Source organism: Geotrypetes seraphini, chromosome 3, assembly GCF_902459505.1.
Source record: "Geotrypetes seraphini chromosome 3, aGeoSer1.1, whole genome shotgun sequence".
NCBI lineage: Eukaryota > Metazoa > Chordata > Amphibia > Gymnophiona > Dermophiidae > Geotrypetes > Geotrypetes seraphini.
The window spans coordinates 179,660,569-179,678,605 of NC_047086.1; the positions used below are offsets into that span (position 1 = coordinate 179,660,569).

At 43.0% G+C, this 18,037-nt stretch overlaps 1 protein-coding gene across 10 annotated transcripts in view; it reads left to right on the forward strand.

Annotated features, from left to right (window-relative positions):
• Positions 1 to 18,037, forward strand: part of SCAF8 (SR-related CTD associated factor 8) — a 784,204-nt gene that overhangs the window by 386,208 nt on the left and 379,959 nt on the right. For all 10 annotated transcript variants that reach the window (XR_004538795.1, XR_004538796.1, XM_033937892.1 and 7 more), the window contains one exon: positions 16,832 to 16,932. Coding sequence is in view for 8 of the 10 variants with exons in the window: in XM_033937892.1 (XP_033793783.1) it covers positions 16,832 to 16,932 (101 nt within the window). In the remaining 2 variants the exon portion in view is untranslated. The remainder of the gene's footprint in view (positions 1 to 16,831; positions 16,933 to 18,037) is intronic.

The following is an 18,037-nucleotide window of genomic DNA, read 5'->3' on the forward strand; positions in this document are numbered from 1 at the left end:
AGGTATCATTTCTTTTAAAATTTCCGTTGGTGAGGCTTCTTCATATTTGTTAGCTATTGTAACTTTATTACAGGTCTTATGTAGATAATAAAACACCAGGAAATTATTGTTCCAGTGCACCTGTAGTTACTCCGTCCCTTATACTGGGGGTCGGTTCCTTGAATTTCTAGTCATTTTCCAAGAATTGTTAATCTTTTGCTCCCTCCTGATGAGGACATTGAAACAGGACCTGTCGAGTGAGCGGAAATGAGTGGTGATATCAAGTGGACTCGGTTCCACCTTAGATTTGCATCAGCCGTCTGAGCTAAGTACTTTCATTGCTTGGTTATATACCTGTTAGCTCTTGCGGTTTATGATTTTTTGAGTTATTCTTACTTTCATCATGGATTTTTTTTACTATCGATGAACACTTATTCAACACTTATTGTGGTCTTTATGAGTTGTTTGCGCTGGTTCACTGTTACTTGGATTTTTTTGGACAAGATTGAGGACTTTATTTTGTGATTTCTTTTTGTATTGTTTTTTTCACACAGTTTTCATTTTGAGTTTTTCACTTCGGATATTTTTGTGAGGGTTGTCTTTGTGATATTTTCTCCTTCTGACACCATCCCGGAGGTGTTTTTGTACTCCATTATTTATTATTCTATATATTATCATATACACATGAGGACAAGATGATGTACGGGGCAGGATTTATTTAGATTGATTTCTAAGTGCTTGTCACTTCATAAATACCTGCCCGGGGCCACTGGTTGTCACGAGGGTACTGGGCCCGTACTGATTAGTTCTCTTATTGTTCTAATTTATTTACTCAGATTTTTATTCTAACAGTTACTGGAGGTACATTTTTTCACACCGGTGTAGGCCTGGTTCAAGGAGAGGTTATCATTATTTTATACCATTTTTTTTAGTTTTGGACTTTGTCAATATTGGTATATATTTTTGGGGGGTTTGTGTTGGCTGTTTTTCAACTGACAGATTCCAAACATCAGGATCCTTTCCTGAAAATTTGGACGTGCGTAGAGTTCTGCTGCGTTATCTGGAGGTTGCTAACGATTTTCGCCTTTCTGACCATCTGTTTGTACTGACGCAATTGATTAAGTGAGGTACTCCCGCTTCTAAGTAGTGCTGCCCGATTCAGGAAAAAAAATTCGATTCGATTCAGCCTACTGAATTGGTTTTTCGATTCGATTCGATTTTCCTGCCCAATTGGGTGTTTTTTTCAAGCCTCTTCACCCCTTTTATAGCCTCTTCACTCCCTTTGCCTTCTCTTAACCACACTGCCGCTGTGGTATAAACAAAATAAATAAACAAGACTTTTCCTCTCTCTGTTAAATCCTTGCTCACGTTTGCAGTCTAACACTAGCTCTGGCAGGATACACGTTTCAAATCTGACATATTGTAATCACAAAACAGAAAATAAAATTAGTTTTTCTACCTTTTGTTGTCTGGTCATTATTCAAATCTTGTTGGTCCCAGGTTCTGGTTGTCTTCTGATAACTTGCTTGCCAGGGTCTCCTTCTTTCTTCTTTCTCCGTTCTAACCATCCATCTGCCATCTCTGTCCTCCCCTTCCATTTCCCTCCCCTCCCCTGAGGTCTGGCATCATTCTTTTTTTTCATCTCCATCCACAGATCCACCTTTTCTTAACTACCCTTTCATCAAGCATCTCTCCCTCCTTCCCCACCACCGGAGGGTCCACCATCTCTCCCTTTCTTTTCCCAAATGTCCTCCTATCCAGTATCTCTATCCCCCCTCCACACCATCCCTTGTGTCCAACTTCTCTCCCTTTCTGTTCCTTCCCTCCCTAAATCCCATTGTCCATCATCTCTCTCCCTCTCCTCTATTTTTAGACCCATTATTTCTTCTCCCCCCAAAGTCCGGCATATGCACGTCTCTTTGAATCCCCCTTCCTTCCCTCCGTGTACTTCTACACCAGGGCCCCCTCTCCTGAAGGTCTGCACCTCCCCCCTGAAGGCCCGTCCCCCCCTTGAAGGCCTGCCTGTCCCCCCCTTAAAGGCTTGTCTCCCCCCCCATTAAAGGCCTGTCCCACTCCCTGAAGGACTGCCCCCCCGAATGACTGCGTCCCCCCCCAGGAAGGCCTCCGTGTTCCCTCTGGCCTCCCCGCAGCATTTACCTTATAGCTGCAGCCTGCAGCGAAGATCGTGGTTACAGTGTCTTTACAAAGTACTTTCAGCTCTTTCCTCTGCCCCGATCCTGCCTCTGACATCAGAGGAGGGGTGGGACTGCAGCAGAGGAAAGAGCTGAAAGCACTTTGTAAAGATGCTGTAACCGCGATCTTCGCTGCAGGCTGCAGCTATAAGGTAAATGCTGCGGGGAGGCCAGAGGGAACACGGAGGCCTTCCCAGGGGGGGGAGGGGGGGGAGGTGCGCAGTCCTTCGGGGGGTGGGTTGGGATGCGATTCCATGTGATGTCCTTTGGGGAGGCCAGGGGGGAAGCAGGCAGCAGCACTTCCTGACTAACCCTCCCTCCTGCCCTCTAAAGCAGATGCTGCAGTGCTGCCGCTCCTGCTTTATGGGGTGAGGGGGGAGGGTCGGAATCGGGAAGCCGATTTTTAAATAATTTAAATCAATTCGAATCGATTCACCCAAAGTGAATCGGTGAACCGATTCGAATCGTGAATCGGGCAGCACTACTTCTAAGGTCATGATCTCCTGGTGGATCAGTATGGCCATTTCGTCAACCTACATTCTTGCAGGAAAACAATCTCCTGTTTCTGTTAAGGCACATTCAACTAAGAGTGTGGCTTCTTTGTGGGCTGAAGTGCGATCTGTTTCCCCTGCAGAGATTTGTAGGGCAGCGACGTGATTGTCTCTTCAAATGTTTGCCAAGTTTTACAGAGTGGATGTTTTTGCCAGATGGAACTCAGCTTTCGGGTCTTAAAAGCCGGTGCAGCAAGCCCACCCTGACTCTTTGGAGGGGACTGCTTTTGTATGTCCCTATGGTCTAGAACAGTGTTCTTCAACCGTGGATCGGTGCCAGTCCGCAGAAATTTCCTGCCGGTCCATGCATCGGGCCCGTGACACTGTTCTTCAACATTGGTTTGCGGTGCGATCGATTCAGCGTTATCTTCTGGCCGGCTCCCTCTTCCTGACTGCTGCAGTGCACAAAGTGCTCCTACACGCATCCTGCGCCTGAGCCTGAAGCTTTCTCTCTGACGTCGCAACGTCAGAGGGAAGGCTACTGGATGAGGCATGGGATGTGTGAGGAGCCGCCGCACGCAGCTTTGTGCACTGCAGCAGTGAGGAAGATGAAGCCAGCCAGAAGATAACACCGGGGGTGGCATAAAATGGCCAGGCGGGAGCAGGCCAGGCTAGAGCAGGCCAGAAGGTAAGGCACCTAATTGAGGTACAGCAGTTATGGTGGGAGACAACAAAGGTAGGGGGAATGATTTTATTTTCAATTTAGTGATTGAATTATGTCAATTTTGAGAATTTTCATCTGCTGTCTTTATTTTGCACTATTCAGGAAGAAATGCATTTGTTTCTTTTTCTTTGGGGTTGTACAGCATACAAAGTCTTGAATCTTAGGGTTTCATTTGTATGTATTAGTACTTTTAGTCTTTGGTCCCATATTTGCATAGGGGTTATCTTTGTTCTGGTAGGAATGAATGTTGAGAAGCTTTGTGTAGTTTAATTTTATGGTTAACCATTATGTGTTGTTAATAAGATTATATTGTGTGTGTGTATACATGAAAAACGAATGGAAAAATGGTGTTACAATTAGTACTATTATGGGGGCGGAGATGGGCGGGGTCTGGCACACAACTTAGCCTGTGTTTTGGATTTTAGCCCCTTAATGTGATTGAGTTTACACCCCTGCAATAGACCTTACCAAAGTGGAGAAGCTATGTCTGTGCAATACAGAAGCAAACACGCCAGTAAGCAGAACAGTGTCTGAGGGGGGAGATTAAAGGAGATTTAAAGCGATTTTGTAGAATAGGAGATTTTGTTGGTTTTGTTGTATTAAACTCCATAATTACTTTCAAATTTAAGTCTACAAAGCAGGACTATGACAAGAATTATGCTATATATCAGTGTTCTTCAATCACCGGTCCACAAAATAATTATTTTATTTCCACCGGTCCATAGGTGTAAAAAGGTTGAAGAACACTGGTCTAGAATGTCTCATCTATTGCACTGGAAAAGGAGATTATGTACTTACCGTGATAAGCTCTTTTCCATTAGATAGATGAGACATTCTAGACACCCCGCCCTGTCCTTGCTGTGCCTGATTTCAGATTTTAATGTCACTTTTCAGTCTCCTCCTCTTTTGCCAACCTGTTTCGTGGAGGCTGGTTAGCCCTTAGGGGCTGGGAAGTAGTTGTACATATGTTCACTTTTCTGGGAGTAGTTCCTGAGCTCCTTTGAAGCCTATGTTGGCAGTTACAGGTGCTGTTTAGTTGTTTTGAGCAGAACAATGTTTAGCCTGTCGTTACAGGTGCCTGTACTTCACAGATCCAAGTTCCAAGTTTCCAAGTTTAATATATATTTGATTGATCGCTTTATCAATTTCAAAGCGATTAACACAAGTTTAAAATTACAATATATAAAATTTACAAAAAAACAAACAAACACGACAGAACAATTTCATTACAGGACAAATCGGAAACATTAGGGTAAGTAGGGGGAGAATTTACAATATATTTGAGCAGAATAAAAAACAAATAAGGGAAAACACATATGGGTGGGATAAAAGGGAAAAAGATTTAAAAAAATTATTCTAGCATAAAATGAATCGATTCTGAAACTTGTAAAGATATAAAAGAAAAAACCGAATAAATTTAAATAATAAAAGCGTCGTTAAATAAAAAAGTTTTAAGATTGCTTTTGAATTTATCCAAATTAGTTTCTTCACGTAAATAGATGGGGAGAGAATTCCAGGTTTGGGGCGCTGTAACTGAAAAGATGTATTGTCGACGTGTATTAATTATTTTTAACGAAGGAATTGTTAATAATCGCTGTTTATCTGATCTTAAAGTTCTGTTAGAAGAATAAGGAATTAGTAATTTATAAATGAATGCCGGAGATTTAAAATGAAGGGATTTAAATGTAAGTAGGCAGAGCTTATAGATTATTCTATGGGCCACCGGGAGCCAATGGGCCTCCTTGAGGAGAGGAGTGATATGATCAAATTTTTTTGCTTTTGTGATAAGTCTGATAGCTGTATTTTGTATGATCTGCAAACGCTTGATCTCCTTTTGGGCGATACCTTGGAACAGGGCATTGCAATAATCTAATTTGGATATAATGAAAGAATGAATGAGAATCTTTAAAGAAGTGGTATCGAATGATTTAGAGATTGATCGTATTTGTCTAAGTCTGAAAAATGATGATTTAATGACGCTATTGATGTGGTCGTGAAAGGAAAGTTTGTTATCGAGAATAACTCCGAGAATTTTGGTTTTTTGTACCACTTGTAAAGGAGATCCAAGAATGGAAATTGGTGAGATAAAGGTTGGATTATCTTTCCAGGGAAAGAGTAGTATATTTGATTTAGTGATATTTAGTGCTAAGAGATGTGAGTGTCCTTTCATGCTTGGGTACTGACTGATGGGAGGAGCTAAGATAATAATAATAATTTATTTCTTATATACCGCTATACCGTGAAGTTCGAGGCGGTTTACAATAAAGATACATTTGACAGTACATGGGATAGAAACGGTTTACAATAGCCTGTGAAGTACTCTAGAGAGTGGAAAACCTGGAATGGTTCTCTTCTGCAGTCCATGCGGGTAAAGGGAAATAACCTTAAGGTCTAGAACAGCGGTCTCAAACACGCGGCCCATGGGCCGCATGTGGCTCTCCAGGTTTTATTTGCGGCCCGCGGTCTGGAGGCGATCATTCTCTTCCTTTTGGAACAGCAGCCGGCTCGTTCGTTGAAAGACGCGGGTTGGCGACTCCTTGCGCTATCCACTCCTGCATCGGAAGCCTCTCTGATGTCACAACATCAGAGAGGCTTCAGACGCAGGCACGGTTCTGGCAAGGAGCCGCCACCCGCGGCTTTGAACGAACGAGCCGGCCAGACACGTTGCTGCTCCAGTGGCGTACCAAGGGGGGGGGGGGGCGGTCCACTGTTCTCCCTAGAGTGCAGCTTGAGGCTCGTCTAGAGCAGTGGTGCCCAACCTGCTTCCCTTCCCTTCTCACTGCTGCCATCGGGGATCAGGCCGGCACCGTGTTCTTTGATCTCCCTGCTTCTCTACCCTGTGGGGCCGACCAACTCTCGCGGCCCGACGTCAATTCTGACGTCGAGAGGACGTTCTGGCTAGCCAATTGCTTCCTGGCTGCCCGGAACGTCCTTTCCGACGTTAGAATTGACGTCGGGCAGCGAGAGTTGGTCGGCCCCGTGCAGAAGAGAAGCAGGGAGTTCTCGGCCTCTTCCCGATAGCGGCAGCGGCAGCAGCCTATTCCACGGCGGCAGTGGCATGGGGGAGGGCAGGAAGGAAGGAAGGAAGAAAGAAAGAAAGAAGGTGGGGGGACAGGGAGCCAGAAAAAAAAAGCAAAAAATGGGGCACGGAGGAAGGAAGAAAGAAAGAAAGAAGGGGGGGACAGGGAGCCAGAAACAAAGCAAAAAATGGGGCACGGAATCAGAGAAAGACAGACATAGAGAAAGAAAGAAAAAGTTGGGGGAGGGAATGAGGTCTGGAGGAGAGGAAGCATACAGGAGGCTGAAAGAAGGGAAGAAGTATTGGATGCATAGTCAGAAGAATAAAGTGCAACCAGAGACTGATGAAATTACCAAACAAAGGTAGGAAAATGATTTTATTTTCAATTTACTACCGACAGCTGCATTGGTTTCCGTTGGAGGCACGTGTGAAGTTTAAATTTGGTTGTTTTTGCTTTAAGGTACTATTCGGTCTAGGCCCTAAAAATATAACTGACCTTTTCTCTTTCTCAGCCAACAGACATAAAAGAAGCTCACATTTGAACTTTGTTTCCCCTCCAGTTAGAGGATGTAAACTCAAAAGACATCATCAACACCTTTTCTCACATCAGACAGCACTGTGGGGTAAAGATCTAAAACAATTGCTTACGCCTACTTATGGAGAATTTAGGAAACATCTAAAACATATCTGTTCCTGAAGTATCTAGGCAGCTGACCCACACAACTCTTTCTCCACAATAACTGAGCCCTAGAGCTGTTAATCACTAGCTTTTAACTCTCTTAAGTTCACTCATTCTGTACCATCTTTTAATCATTGTAAACTGCATAGAACTTCATGGTCCTGTGGTATATAAACTGTTGTTGTTATTATTTAATTTTTTGTTCATATATATCAATTTACTATAATTCCTGGATGATTTGATCCAGCTCTTGCTTTGTGGAATGCGTCTAAGAACTACTAATGAATAGGCGGAATACAGGAACTAGCAAAATATAACTTAATGTAAAAGATTCAAAACACTCTAGGATTTGATAGGCCTCAATTGCCTCACCATACCTTGATGGTTGAATCTGTGCTCAAAAGGGCCAGAAGTTCCAGAGACATTTCTTTGGTGCTCATAGGCAGAGAAGCTCAAATTCTAGACTCGTTTGGGCGGAAGATGTATCAGATGTCAATGCATATTTCCCATATACAATCTTACCAGCTCTTCACAAGCCTCTACTTGCAGGCCTTGGTACATAGTATGAAGGATTTGGCAAACTATATCCCACTGGAGCAGATTGAATTTCTTTGCCAGTTGGCTGGAATGCAGATGGTCTGTAGGAAATTTCTAGCCAGTGGAACATTTGACACCTTCGTTCAGGGTCTTTGCCCAAAGTATAGCAATATGCAGACTCTCATGATTGTGTGTCTCTAACTTGGACTTGGCAGTCCAGCAGAGGTTGGCAGATGCCACTTGGCATGGAAATAAACCTTTTTGGAGAGAAGTGGAAAAGGTTATAGACCTCATTAAGAAACATACTAATACCATCGAAGCTCTCTCCTGGTGAGCATCTTCTGCACCCTACTACTCACCCTAATCAGCCAGTTGCTCCCAGCAAACTTGTTCATGCCAACAGCATGCGTATAAGGCCCAAATGGCTCCCCAGTCAAAATGGGACAAATTTTTGACTGGCTCCAGCAGAGCATAGCCACAGTCAAAGTAACTGTAACGGACAACCTACCAGTAGGAGGGAGGTTAAGATTTTTCCAGGAAAGATGGCCATCCTCAGACCAGTAGGTTTTACAAATAGCCTAATTCAGTTACTCTCTTCATTGGCAACAAAGACTACCAAATTGCCCCCTAAAAGCAACTTTCTACGGTTCTCATGCCAGGGAAGTACTAGTAGGAGAATGTCCACCGTTCTAAATGCAGTCGAACCTGTACCACCAGGGGAGAAAGTACCTTTTTCCAGGTACTTCATTGTATCAAGGAAGACAGGGGATGCATCCCATCATAGATCTAAGGACTCTGAACAAATATCAGTCAAAGAAAATATTTCAGGACGGTTTCCCTAGACTCCCTTCTCCGAATGATTTCAGAACAAGATTGGCTATGCTCTCTGAACTTAAATGATCCCTATACATAAATCCCAATACTTCCAAGTCAGAGGAAGTATATCAGATTTCAAATAGGAACACATCAATTCCAGTTCTGCTTTCTGCCTTTTAAACTCACATCAGTTCTTAGCATATTTACCAGATGTCTAGTGGTAGTTCTGTTACATCCCTTCTGGATTCCATATGCTAGGTATTCAATCCCAATCTTCAATCCAGGAGTTGCAGAAATCCAACACTTTTCTGAGCACATATTCCTCCCCCCTAGACTGAGAGCTAGAGCTTTATCCAGTTTCAATTTCTGCAAACAATTCGTGCTGAAGTCTTTTGAATTGCTCTGCTTCTTTTCTTATTTTTTCCACTTAAAGTTCACTTTTTCAGTGGTTTCAGTGCCTTGAGACCCTTTTAAGGTGGTCCCCTATCAGAGGAAAGTACACAGTCCCGCGGAGCCGGTCTACTGCTTCACAGAGAAACTTTGGTGTATCTGTGGAGCCAGCCTGCTGTGTGCCACCCTTCTTAGACTCAGGGTCCATTCCCCTGGGAGTTCGCTTGCCCACTGACCTTGTCATGGATTTTAAGTGCAGATTGTATGCATCTGGAGTGAACAACACCCCATGCACAGGCTGCATTTCCCATCCCCGATTGCGTGGTGAAGATCTGTGGAGGCAGAGGTCACAGTCATTGTACAGTTGACTTGCAGCCTGAAGGTATTCAAGGTATTCAAGTCTGGTCCATTTGAAACTATTCTGATGCAGAAAATATTTTTCTCCAGCAGCTGTGTGAAAAAGCTGAGAGGCAAGGCACTTAAGTGACTGCGAGTAACCCTTCATTATTCCCTATGGGAACTTGGGGGTGACTTGTTAAATGATTTTAAATTAATTTTTCACAGTTTCTAAGGGTAGGGTTCAGATCCCCCACCTCCCCAGACCCCAACTCGCGATTTTTTATTTTTGCCTTTTTTGGCGCGAATTTGCTGGTGGCGGCCATTTTGGATTGTAAACGATCTTTTTTTCAGTTTTATTTTTGCCTCAAATCCCCTTGATGTGATTAAAATTGTTTGGGCTGGACTCTCCAGCCCCTAATCTGTCGGATATGTACCTTATTTGTGCCAGATTTGTGACTATATACTACATGTCGCAGCATATTAGGAGAGGGAGTGGGAGCTTTGGGCTTCACCTTCTTTAGATCCTCCAGGGCTGGGGAGCCTGCCTGGGTCCGCAATTTCGGGGAAATATCTTGCTCAGAGGGCATTCTGGAGTTTGGTGCCATATGCTTGCATTCCCAGTCTAGGAACTCTTTTGGTGCGGTGCTAGAGCCTCAGCAGGACCCTGCAGTGCTCAGGGTGTGGCTTTTCACCAGAATTTTTTTCGGCTACTCTAGAAAATGTATTCTTCGGACCCAGCTCGTTGAACGCAGCCAGCAGGTGCATCTGTTTTCTTTAGCCCAGTTGTGCCAGTGGCAGAGTTCCCGTTTCAGTGCTCGAATGCATTATAAGAACATAAAAATAGCCTTACTGGTTCAAACCAATGGTCCATCAAGCCCAATGGCCAAGCCCCAGTGGCCAATCCAAGTCACTAATACCTGGCCAAAACCCAAGGAGTAGCAATATTCCATGCTACCGATCCAGTGTAAGCTTCCGTCATTTCTTTCTAAATAACAGACTATGGACTTTTCCTCCAGGAAATTGTCCAAACCTTTCTCCACTTGTACCTGTTCTACTCCACTCAGGATTTTGTAGACGCCCATCATATCTCCCCTCAGCCATTTCTTTTCTAAGCTGCAGATCCCTAACCTTTATAGTCTTTCCTCATATGAGTGGAGTTCATCCACTTTATCATCTTGGTCGCTCTTCTTTGAACCTTTTCTAGTGCCGCTATATCTTTCTTCTGATAAGGAGACCAGAAATTGAATGCAATACTCCAGATGAGGTTGCACCATGGAGCTAAATCTTACCACATGTTGGATTCCTACCCTTCAGATCTTATGATAGTGGCACCTTTAAGCTTTAAATTAAAATTATTAGATTGGCTATCTGATTTATTAAACACAGGGAAATTTCCATAAGAAGAAGGTAACATAATTATTACTCCGATAATTAAAAATAAGAAAGAATCTTTATCCCAGGACAAGCAGGCAACATATTCTCAACATATGGGTGACGTAATCCATGGAGCCCCGATGCGGATAGCTTCACAAGCAGACTTGCTTGAAGAACTTTTAGAAAGTTCGCGACTGCTGCACCGCGCATGCCTTCCCGGCCGAAGTAGGGCGTGCGTCTCTTCAGTTCTAAATTTTTTGCGGAGCAGAGAAGCCCTCGTTTCAAGGCTCTGCGCGAGAGTTAGTTCTACTCATGCCTTCTCTCACCGTGGCTCATGTATTTTCTTTACAGGGTCACTGTGTTATCTGTGCGTTTGATTAAAAAAAAAAGGTTTTGTTTTTTCGATTGTGTTACGGCGGGGCCTACTCTGTGGCCTCAGCCTGCGGGCTTCGATTTCGCCGCGGCCATGTTTCATTCCATGTCCCAGCCGGTCACAGGGTTCAAGAAGTGTAGCCGGTGTCAACACGCGATCTCCATCACTTACCCACATAAGTGGCGTGTACAGTGTTTAGGACCTAACCACCGTCCGGAGTCGTGCGCCCGCTGTGCTACACTTCAAAATCAAGTCCTTAAACGTCGTTGAGTTCAGATTGAGAAAATCTTCAGGGGAATGGACTTCTCTTCAACTAAAACCTCGACCCCGATTCTGGCCCGACCTCGACTCCATCAAAGTCTTCTACGGGGCCAAAATCTCCAACCTTGACCTTGCTCAAACCTTCTTCGATGGGGAAGTCTTTGTCTTCGGGGAAATCAGCTAAATCTTCTTCCGAGACACCGTTATTCTCAGTGTCTCCGTCAGGTAAGATAGCTAAGCCAACCCCTCCAGACATGCCACCCTTAGAACCGGTGGGTCCGAGGCTACCCAGGAAACGTGTCTCAAAATCCTTTGCAAATCTCATTGCATAATGTCAACAAGAGCAACTCAGTACTATAATACTTCTGAAAAACGAATTGAAAGTCATTTAAGCATCCTTGTGTTGCTACATCTAATTGTTGTAGTATGATTCTTTCTAATACCTTTGACATAAATCTTAAATTCGAGATTGGTTAGAAATTTTCCTTCTTGGTAAAGTCCAGGGTAGAACTTTTTCAATGGTGGTGAAATCACAGCTTGTTTAAGCTTTTCCGGAACCTCATCTAACTTCAGTGACTGTTATTATACTGTATACTACATTAAACTAAACTAAACTTAACCTTAGGTTTGTATACCGCACCATCTCCACAAGCGTAGAGCTTGGCACGGTTTACAGGGTTAGGTTGAAAAGGAGCTACAATGAAGGGTTATAGGAAAAGAGCAAGGAAGATAAAGAGGGACAGGGTACCGAAGAGCGGGAGGTGTTAGATTTTTGAAAAGAGCCAAGTTTTCAGGTGTTTGCGGAAGGATTGGAGGGAGCTTGAAATTCTGAGCGGGGATGTGAGGTTGTTCCAGAGTTCTGTGGTTCTAAAGGGGAGGGATGTTTCTAGTTTTCCTACGCGGGATATACCTTTTGCAGAGGGGAATGATAGTTTCAGTTTTTGGGAGGATCTAGTGGAATTAGGGTTAGAGGAGTTCCAGAAGAGTGGGATAACGGGAGGAAAGATGCCATGTAGGATCTTGAAAGCTAAACAGGCACATTTAAAGAGGACTCTGGAGTGAACTGGGAGCCAGTGAAGTTTGGACAGGAGTGGGGAGATGTGGTCGAATTTGCCTTTAGCAAAAATAAGCTTGGCCGCGGCGTTCTGGATTAGCTGAAGTCTATGGAGTTTTTTTTTAGTTAGGCTTAAATAGATGGAGTTGCAATACATTGAAGAAGCAACCTCAGCCTTTAGTGCCTTAAGCACTGCAGGAGCACAGGTGTTCAAAGGGCAGTTAGATGGACTAACATATTTTATCGCTTCAACCCCCTTTTTTAATTCCACCTCTAGAAAATCAGTCCACACTTCAGTTACATCTGTACACGCAGAATCATCCATTGATTGAGTCACATTAATTGTAATAGTTTGTTTAGATAAAAATAAGCAGCAAACTCCTCACTTGTTGGAAATTTACTCTTATCAACCATAGTAGCTGTTAACATATTACAATATGGAATAGCTCTTTAGATCCTGAAGGAGCAGATACAATTTGTTCATCAAAGTACACTTTCTTTGTTCATAACACAGCAGCTTTATAATCAGCCATAGCATTAACATAGGTTGTTAGAGTTAGGACATTTCCTCCAATACCGTTCCAGATTGTGTAGCTTACGTTTCACCTGTCAAATCTGCCGAGTACCAGGGACTACATTTTCCCCATCTGCTCTGCACAGTTTGAAACAGTGCCAAGTCATCAAGTGTAGATTCTAAGGTGGAGTGTTAAGATTCCACCACATCTGTTAATGACCTGGCATCATCGATCTGCAATTGAGGTATCCATAATTTCTTTAAATCTGTAAGTTCATATTGTGGACGTTTTGTTATCATTCATCTAGGTCAGGGGTGTCAAACTCAATCACATAAGGGGCTGAAATCGAAAACATAGGCTAAGTTGCGGGCCACATTTTTTTATTAAGATACTTAGGGGTCCTTTTATTAAGGTATGCTAACCGATTTTGCGCGCACAAAATGCGCACCTTAATAAAAGGACCCCTTAGTCCTAGTAGAAGTATAGGATTACAACCTCTCCAACCATTGGTTAAGTAATTATAACTATGGACTCTGAAATCTTTCATTTGGAAAATGTATTTGGGTTGTTGTAATGCAATGTGATGTATAAGTAAAATGAAATCAATAAAAACTTAACATTTTAGCTCTCCACTAGAGGACAGTATGAACTAGTGCTGCCCGATTCAGGAAAAAATTTAGATTTGATTCAGCTTATTGAATCGATTTTTCGATTCAATTTTCCTTCCCATATGGGTGTTTTGTTTTGTTTTTTCTTCAAACATCCTAGTGGGGTTTTTTTTTATAGCCTCTTCACCCCATTTGCCCTCTCCTACCCACACAGGCGCTGTGGTGTAAATAAAATAAACAAAAAAGTTTGTTCTTTGTGCTCATTTTTTAAAGCTGATGTAGGGAAGCAATCAATCCATGTAAGAAGTGTGGTCAGGAATAACTAAGTACAGGGCCAATAATGTTTTTTTCCGCGGACATTTATGGTGTTAGCAATACTGTTAGAATTCACAGAAAGGGCATAGAACAGACAGTTGCATTACTATGATAGGGAAAGAGGGAATACATATAGGAACAGCATAAGCCCTATTACCAGCCGAGATGATTATTAATACCCTGGGACTCCTATTAGATGATACTCACAAGAGGCCGGAGCAGGAGGTGCACATGAAGCTTCCGATGGTGATGTCAATTTACATCACCCTGTGCTGTTCACACTCAAAGCAGTGGCAGTTGTGCAGGCTGGAGCCCAAGCTCCTCTATTCACCAACCCCAGACCTCATCCTGCTCCTTTGCGGGCTTCTTCACCATAATGGCGGTGACAGACAACGATGGGGGGGGGATGCGGAACTGTTTCTAGACTAGGCCCCCTTCTACTAAACCTCGCTAGTGGTTTTTATTGCCGGGAGCCTTGCTGAATGCTGCGCGCAGCTCCCTACGCTCATAGGAACTCTATGAGAGTCGGGAGCAACACGCAGCATTCAGTGTGGCTCCCGGTGATACAAACCGCTAGTGCGGTTTAGTAGAAGGGAGCCTAACCTTCACTCGCCTACCATTTCCCTCATCAGCTGCGAGCCACCATAGGAAGTGGGGGAACTAACCCGCCTGCATGACTGCCCACCAATCACCTTCCAGCTCTCTCCCCGAAGGGGAAGGGAGAAGGCGAGAGCAGCACCCACTCATACACATCAGATAACATCCATGGCACGCGTAACCCCACCCTGAAGCAACAGCAGCCAATCCGTAGGCACCGAATCGGTAAGGCCGATTTTTTTTAAAAAAGGGGACTCGATTCATATCGATTTACCCGAAGTGAATCAGTGAATCGATTCGAATCAGAAATCAGGCAACACTAGTATGAACAAAGGAAACTGTGATCTTTTCAACTGGCTTAAAGTTTTCTTATGTATGATACAGAAGTGCTAGTTAAAATACTGAAGATGGTGGATTTGTCTGTGTGCAGGTAAAGCATCCTACTTACATTTGAGTTTCAATAGCATTTATTGGCAGTGTATTGATAGCAGAGTTCCTTATTTGATAAGATCCAAGATGCTGACGTAGGCCAAAGGCGCAGCCATCAGGTGCAGCACAGCTCTACCAATATGAAGAGCTGCATTGAAATCAGAGCCCTGTCACTGCACGTTCTCTCTGCCGTGGTCCTGCCCCTCCTCTGATGTACAGGACCATGGCAGAGGGAACATTCAGCGGGAGAGCTCTGATTTCGATGCGGCTCCTTTTCACATTGGCAAAACTGCGCTGCACCTTTTGGAGGGAGGGAATTAACGGCGGACCATATCTCGGTAACGGCAGGAATTATATGGCGGGACAAATTTTAGTACCCCATGAGCCAGAGTTTGACATGTCTAATCTAGGCAGATACCTTTTAAAGTTTTTACAAGCAGAAATTGTCTTAGAGACAAATTTACGATCTGGCCATTGCAACGCTACTGCGATTGGTTCTAACAAAATATTAAATGAATAATTTTCTTGTACAAAAATCAGATCAAAAGTATAACCCCTGACGTGTTGGTTCATTCACCAGCTGGGGCCATCCTAAACTAGACATCACTAACGTGAAATCAGTTTCAAAAGTCTCCAGATCCACCCTATCAAAATGATCATTAAAATCACCCAGTAATACAGTATCATCACCTTTCATTGGAAAAGCCATAAGGGATTCAGTCAGAATTGAAAAATCATCACATAAAACTTTTGGAGGGCAATAAAACAACAATAGTTTCAAAGCTGAAGAAGTCAAGAATAGACACTCTACCTTGTCTCCTATAACAAATTTGAGGGAGTGAGTCAGAACAAAAGAGTCCCACGTAATTATTAACACCCCAGATCTACCTTTCTACACCTGAATTTTCACCTAAAGTCCAATAAAAAGTCTCTGCCTATTTGGCTGACATTGCTGCCTGGATGTCCTGCCGTCATCTGAATCTAAATATGTCCAAGACTGAGCTGCTCCTCTTTTGTCCTAAACCCTTAGCTGCTCCTCCTCTTTTCTCCATCTCAGTAAATAATACTATCATTATTCTAGTCTTCTCTGCTTGGAGTTGTTATACACATCCAACAAGCTGCTAAAACTTGTCGCTTCTATCTCTTCAATATCACCAAAATTCATACCTCCCTTGTCCACACTCTCGTAACTACGCTTAGATTACTGCAGTCTACTTCTAACTGGTCTCCTGCAGTGTTGCCTCTCCCCCTTGCAATCTGTGCAAAACTCTGCTGCACGACTCATCTTCTATCAACCTCGCTACACTCATGTCACCCCTTTCCTTAAGTCACTTCACTGGCTCCCTATCCACCATCACATACAGTTCAAGCTCCTATTGCTGACCTACAAGTGTGTTCATTCTGCTGTCCCTCAGTATCTCTCCTCTTCTCTCTCCCAGAGAGCTCCGTTCCTCAGATAAGCCACTCTTAGCTGTACCCTTCTCCTCCACTGCCAATTCCAGACTTCATATCTTTCATCTAGCTGCCCCCTATGCCTGAAATAGATTGCCTGAGTTTGTCTGCCAGACCCCTTCCCTTGCCTTGTTTAAAGGCAGACTGAAAACCCACCTTTTTTATATAGCCTTCAATCCTTAACCCTACTCCTCTGCCCACCATCCCAGCCAGCTGATTAACCATTCCCCTTAACTGTATCCATGACATCCTGTTTGTCTGTCTTGGCTGATTAGATTGTAAGCTCTTTCGAGAAAGGACTATTTTCTTCTTTGTGATTGTACAGCGCTTAGAATGTATGAGAGGCGTTTTAACAAATTTTAATAAAATTTGGAAAATTTGTTAGCACTATAGAAATAATTAATAGTAGTACATAATTTTTTTTCCTGCTTCAGCTTCCTTCTTTTCATAACCCTCCTCCTCTAGTATATGTAACCATTATACATTACAACAAAATAATTCTATTAATTGTACCTTCAATGTTATCTTGCTTTTGGAAAGCGGACAATAATGTACATGGTGCTTTTTGTATCTTTGTTTAAAACATTTTGTAATACATCCTGGTAAGTGTGAAAGTTGGTATGTCAGAAGCATCATTCTTAAATTTAACCTTCTTTTAATGTTTCCTATATGTTTATTTCTTCACAGTTTGCAGTACTACTCTTTGGGTTGGTCAGGTTGACAAAAAGGCAACACCTCAGGACTTAACCAACTTGTTTGAAGAGTTTGGACAGATTGAATCAATTAATGTAAGTGAGTTGATTAAATTTAACTTTCACATCAGCTTGTTTCTTAAGTATTTTTTAAATGTGTAGCTGACACCCTAAACTGAAGAGAAAAGTTTGGAAATGCGCCCTGTGGGATGGAGAAATGAAACTCCTTGAAGGACCTAATTACATTACATTAGTGACTTTTATTCCGCCATTACCTTGCGGTTCAAGGCAGATTACATAAGAGGTTATCTGGACATTTCCAGAAGTGTTACAGAGTTGAGCGAGTTACTTCAGGGGATTGAAATGCTTCCTGCTGTGTTAGTTTGTCTTGATGGATTTTTTGAATAGCAGGGTTTTTATTTCTTTTCTGAAAGTTTTGTAGTCTGTAATCTGAATAGTTGGTGATCTAGTTTCGCTGCCTGTGTGGCCAGTAGGCCATCATACATTTTTTTGTGTTTGACACCTCTGATTGGGGGGTGCATGAATGGAGTCTGTGTTCTCCTTTGCCTGGTTGTGGTAGTTCTCCATTACCCATTAGTATATCACCCTAGGGTTGTCCAGAAGAACCTAAAGTTGGAAAAACTGTGCAAATTAAAGTTTTTCCCATGAATTAAATTGTGCTTGATCAGAAAATAATTTTTAAAATGTTTTTTAAAGCCTATTCTGGAGTCACTCAAAGCCACTGATTACATAAAGTTCAGTTTTTCTTAAAATTTGCTTTATTTTTGCTTAATGGAGCAAAATTCTTGGAATTAAAGGTATAATTTTTATGTTTTCACATTCGGAAATGATACATTGAAAACAAGACATTTTATGCAAAAAATCTAGCAGTATTTTATTAAATGAACCTTCATTATCCCAGGAAAAGCAGGCAGCATATTCTCTACATGTGGGTGACATCACCGACGGAGCCCCCTAGTGGACGTTTTCGCAAACAGACTTGCTAAAAGACCTTCAGGCTTGCGATTGGCCTGCGCATGCCCCTCCCGCCCTGCCTAGGGCATGCGTCTCCTCAGCGTGTCCTCAGTTCTCTGTTTTCTGCAGAGCCAGAAGCACTGCTCCCTTGCTTTGCGCGATCTCATTGTCCCTCTTGCACCGCGGCTTATTTGGTTAGTTTCTTTTGAGTCACTGTGTCTTTCAT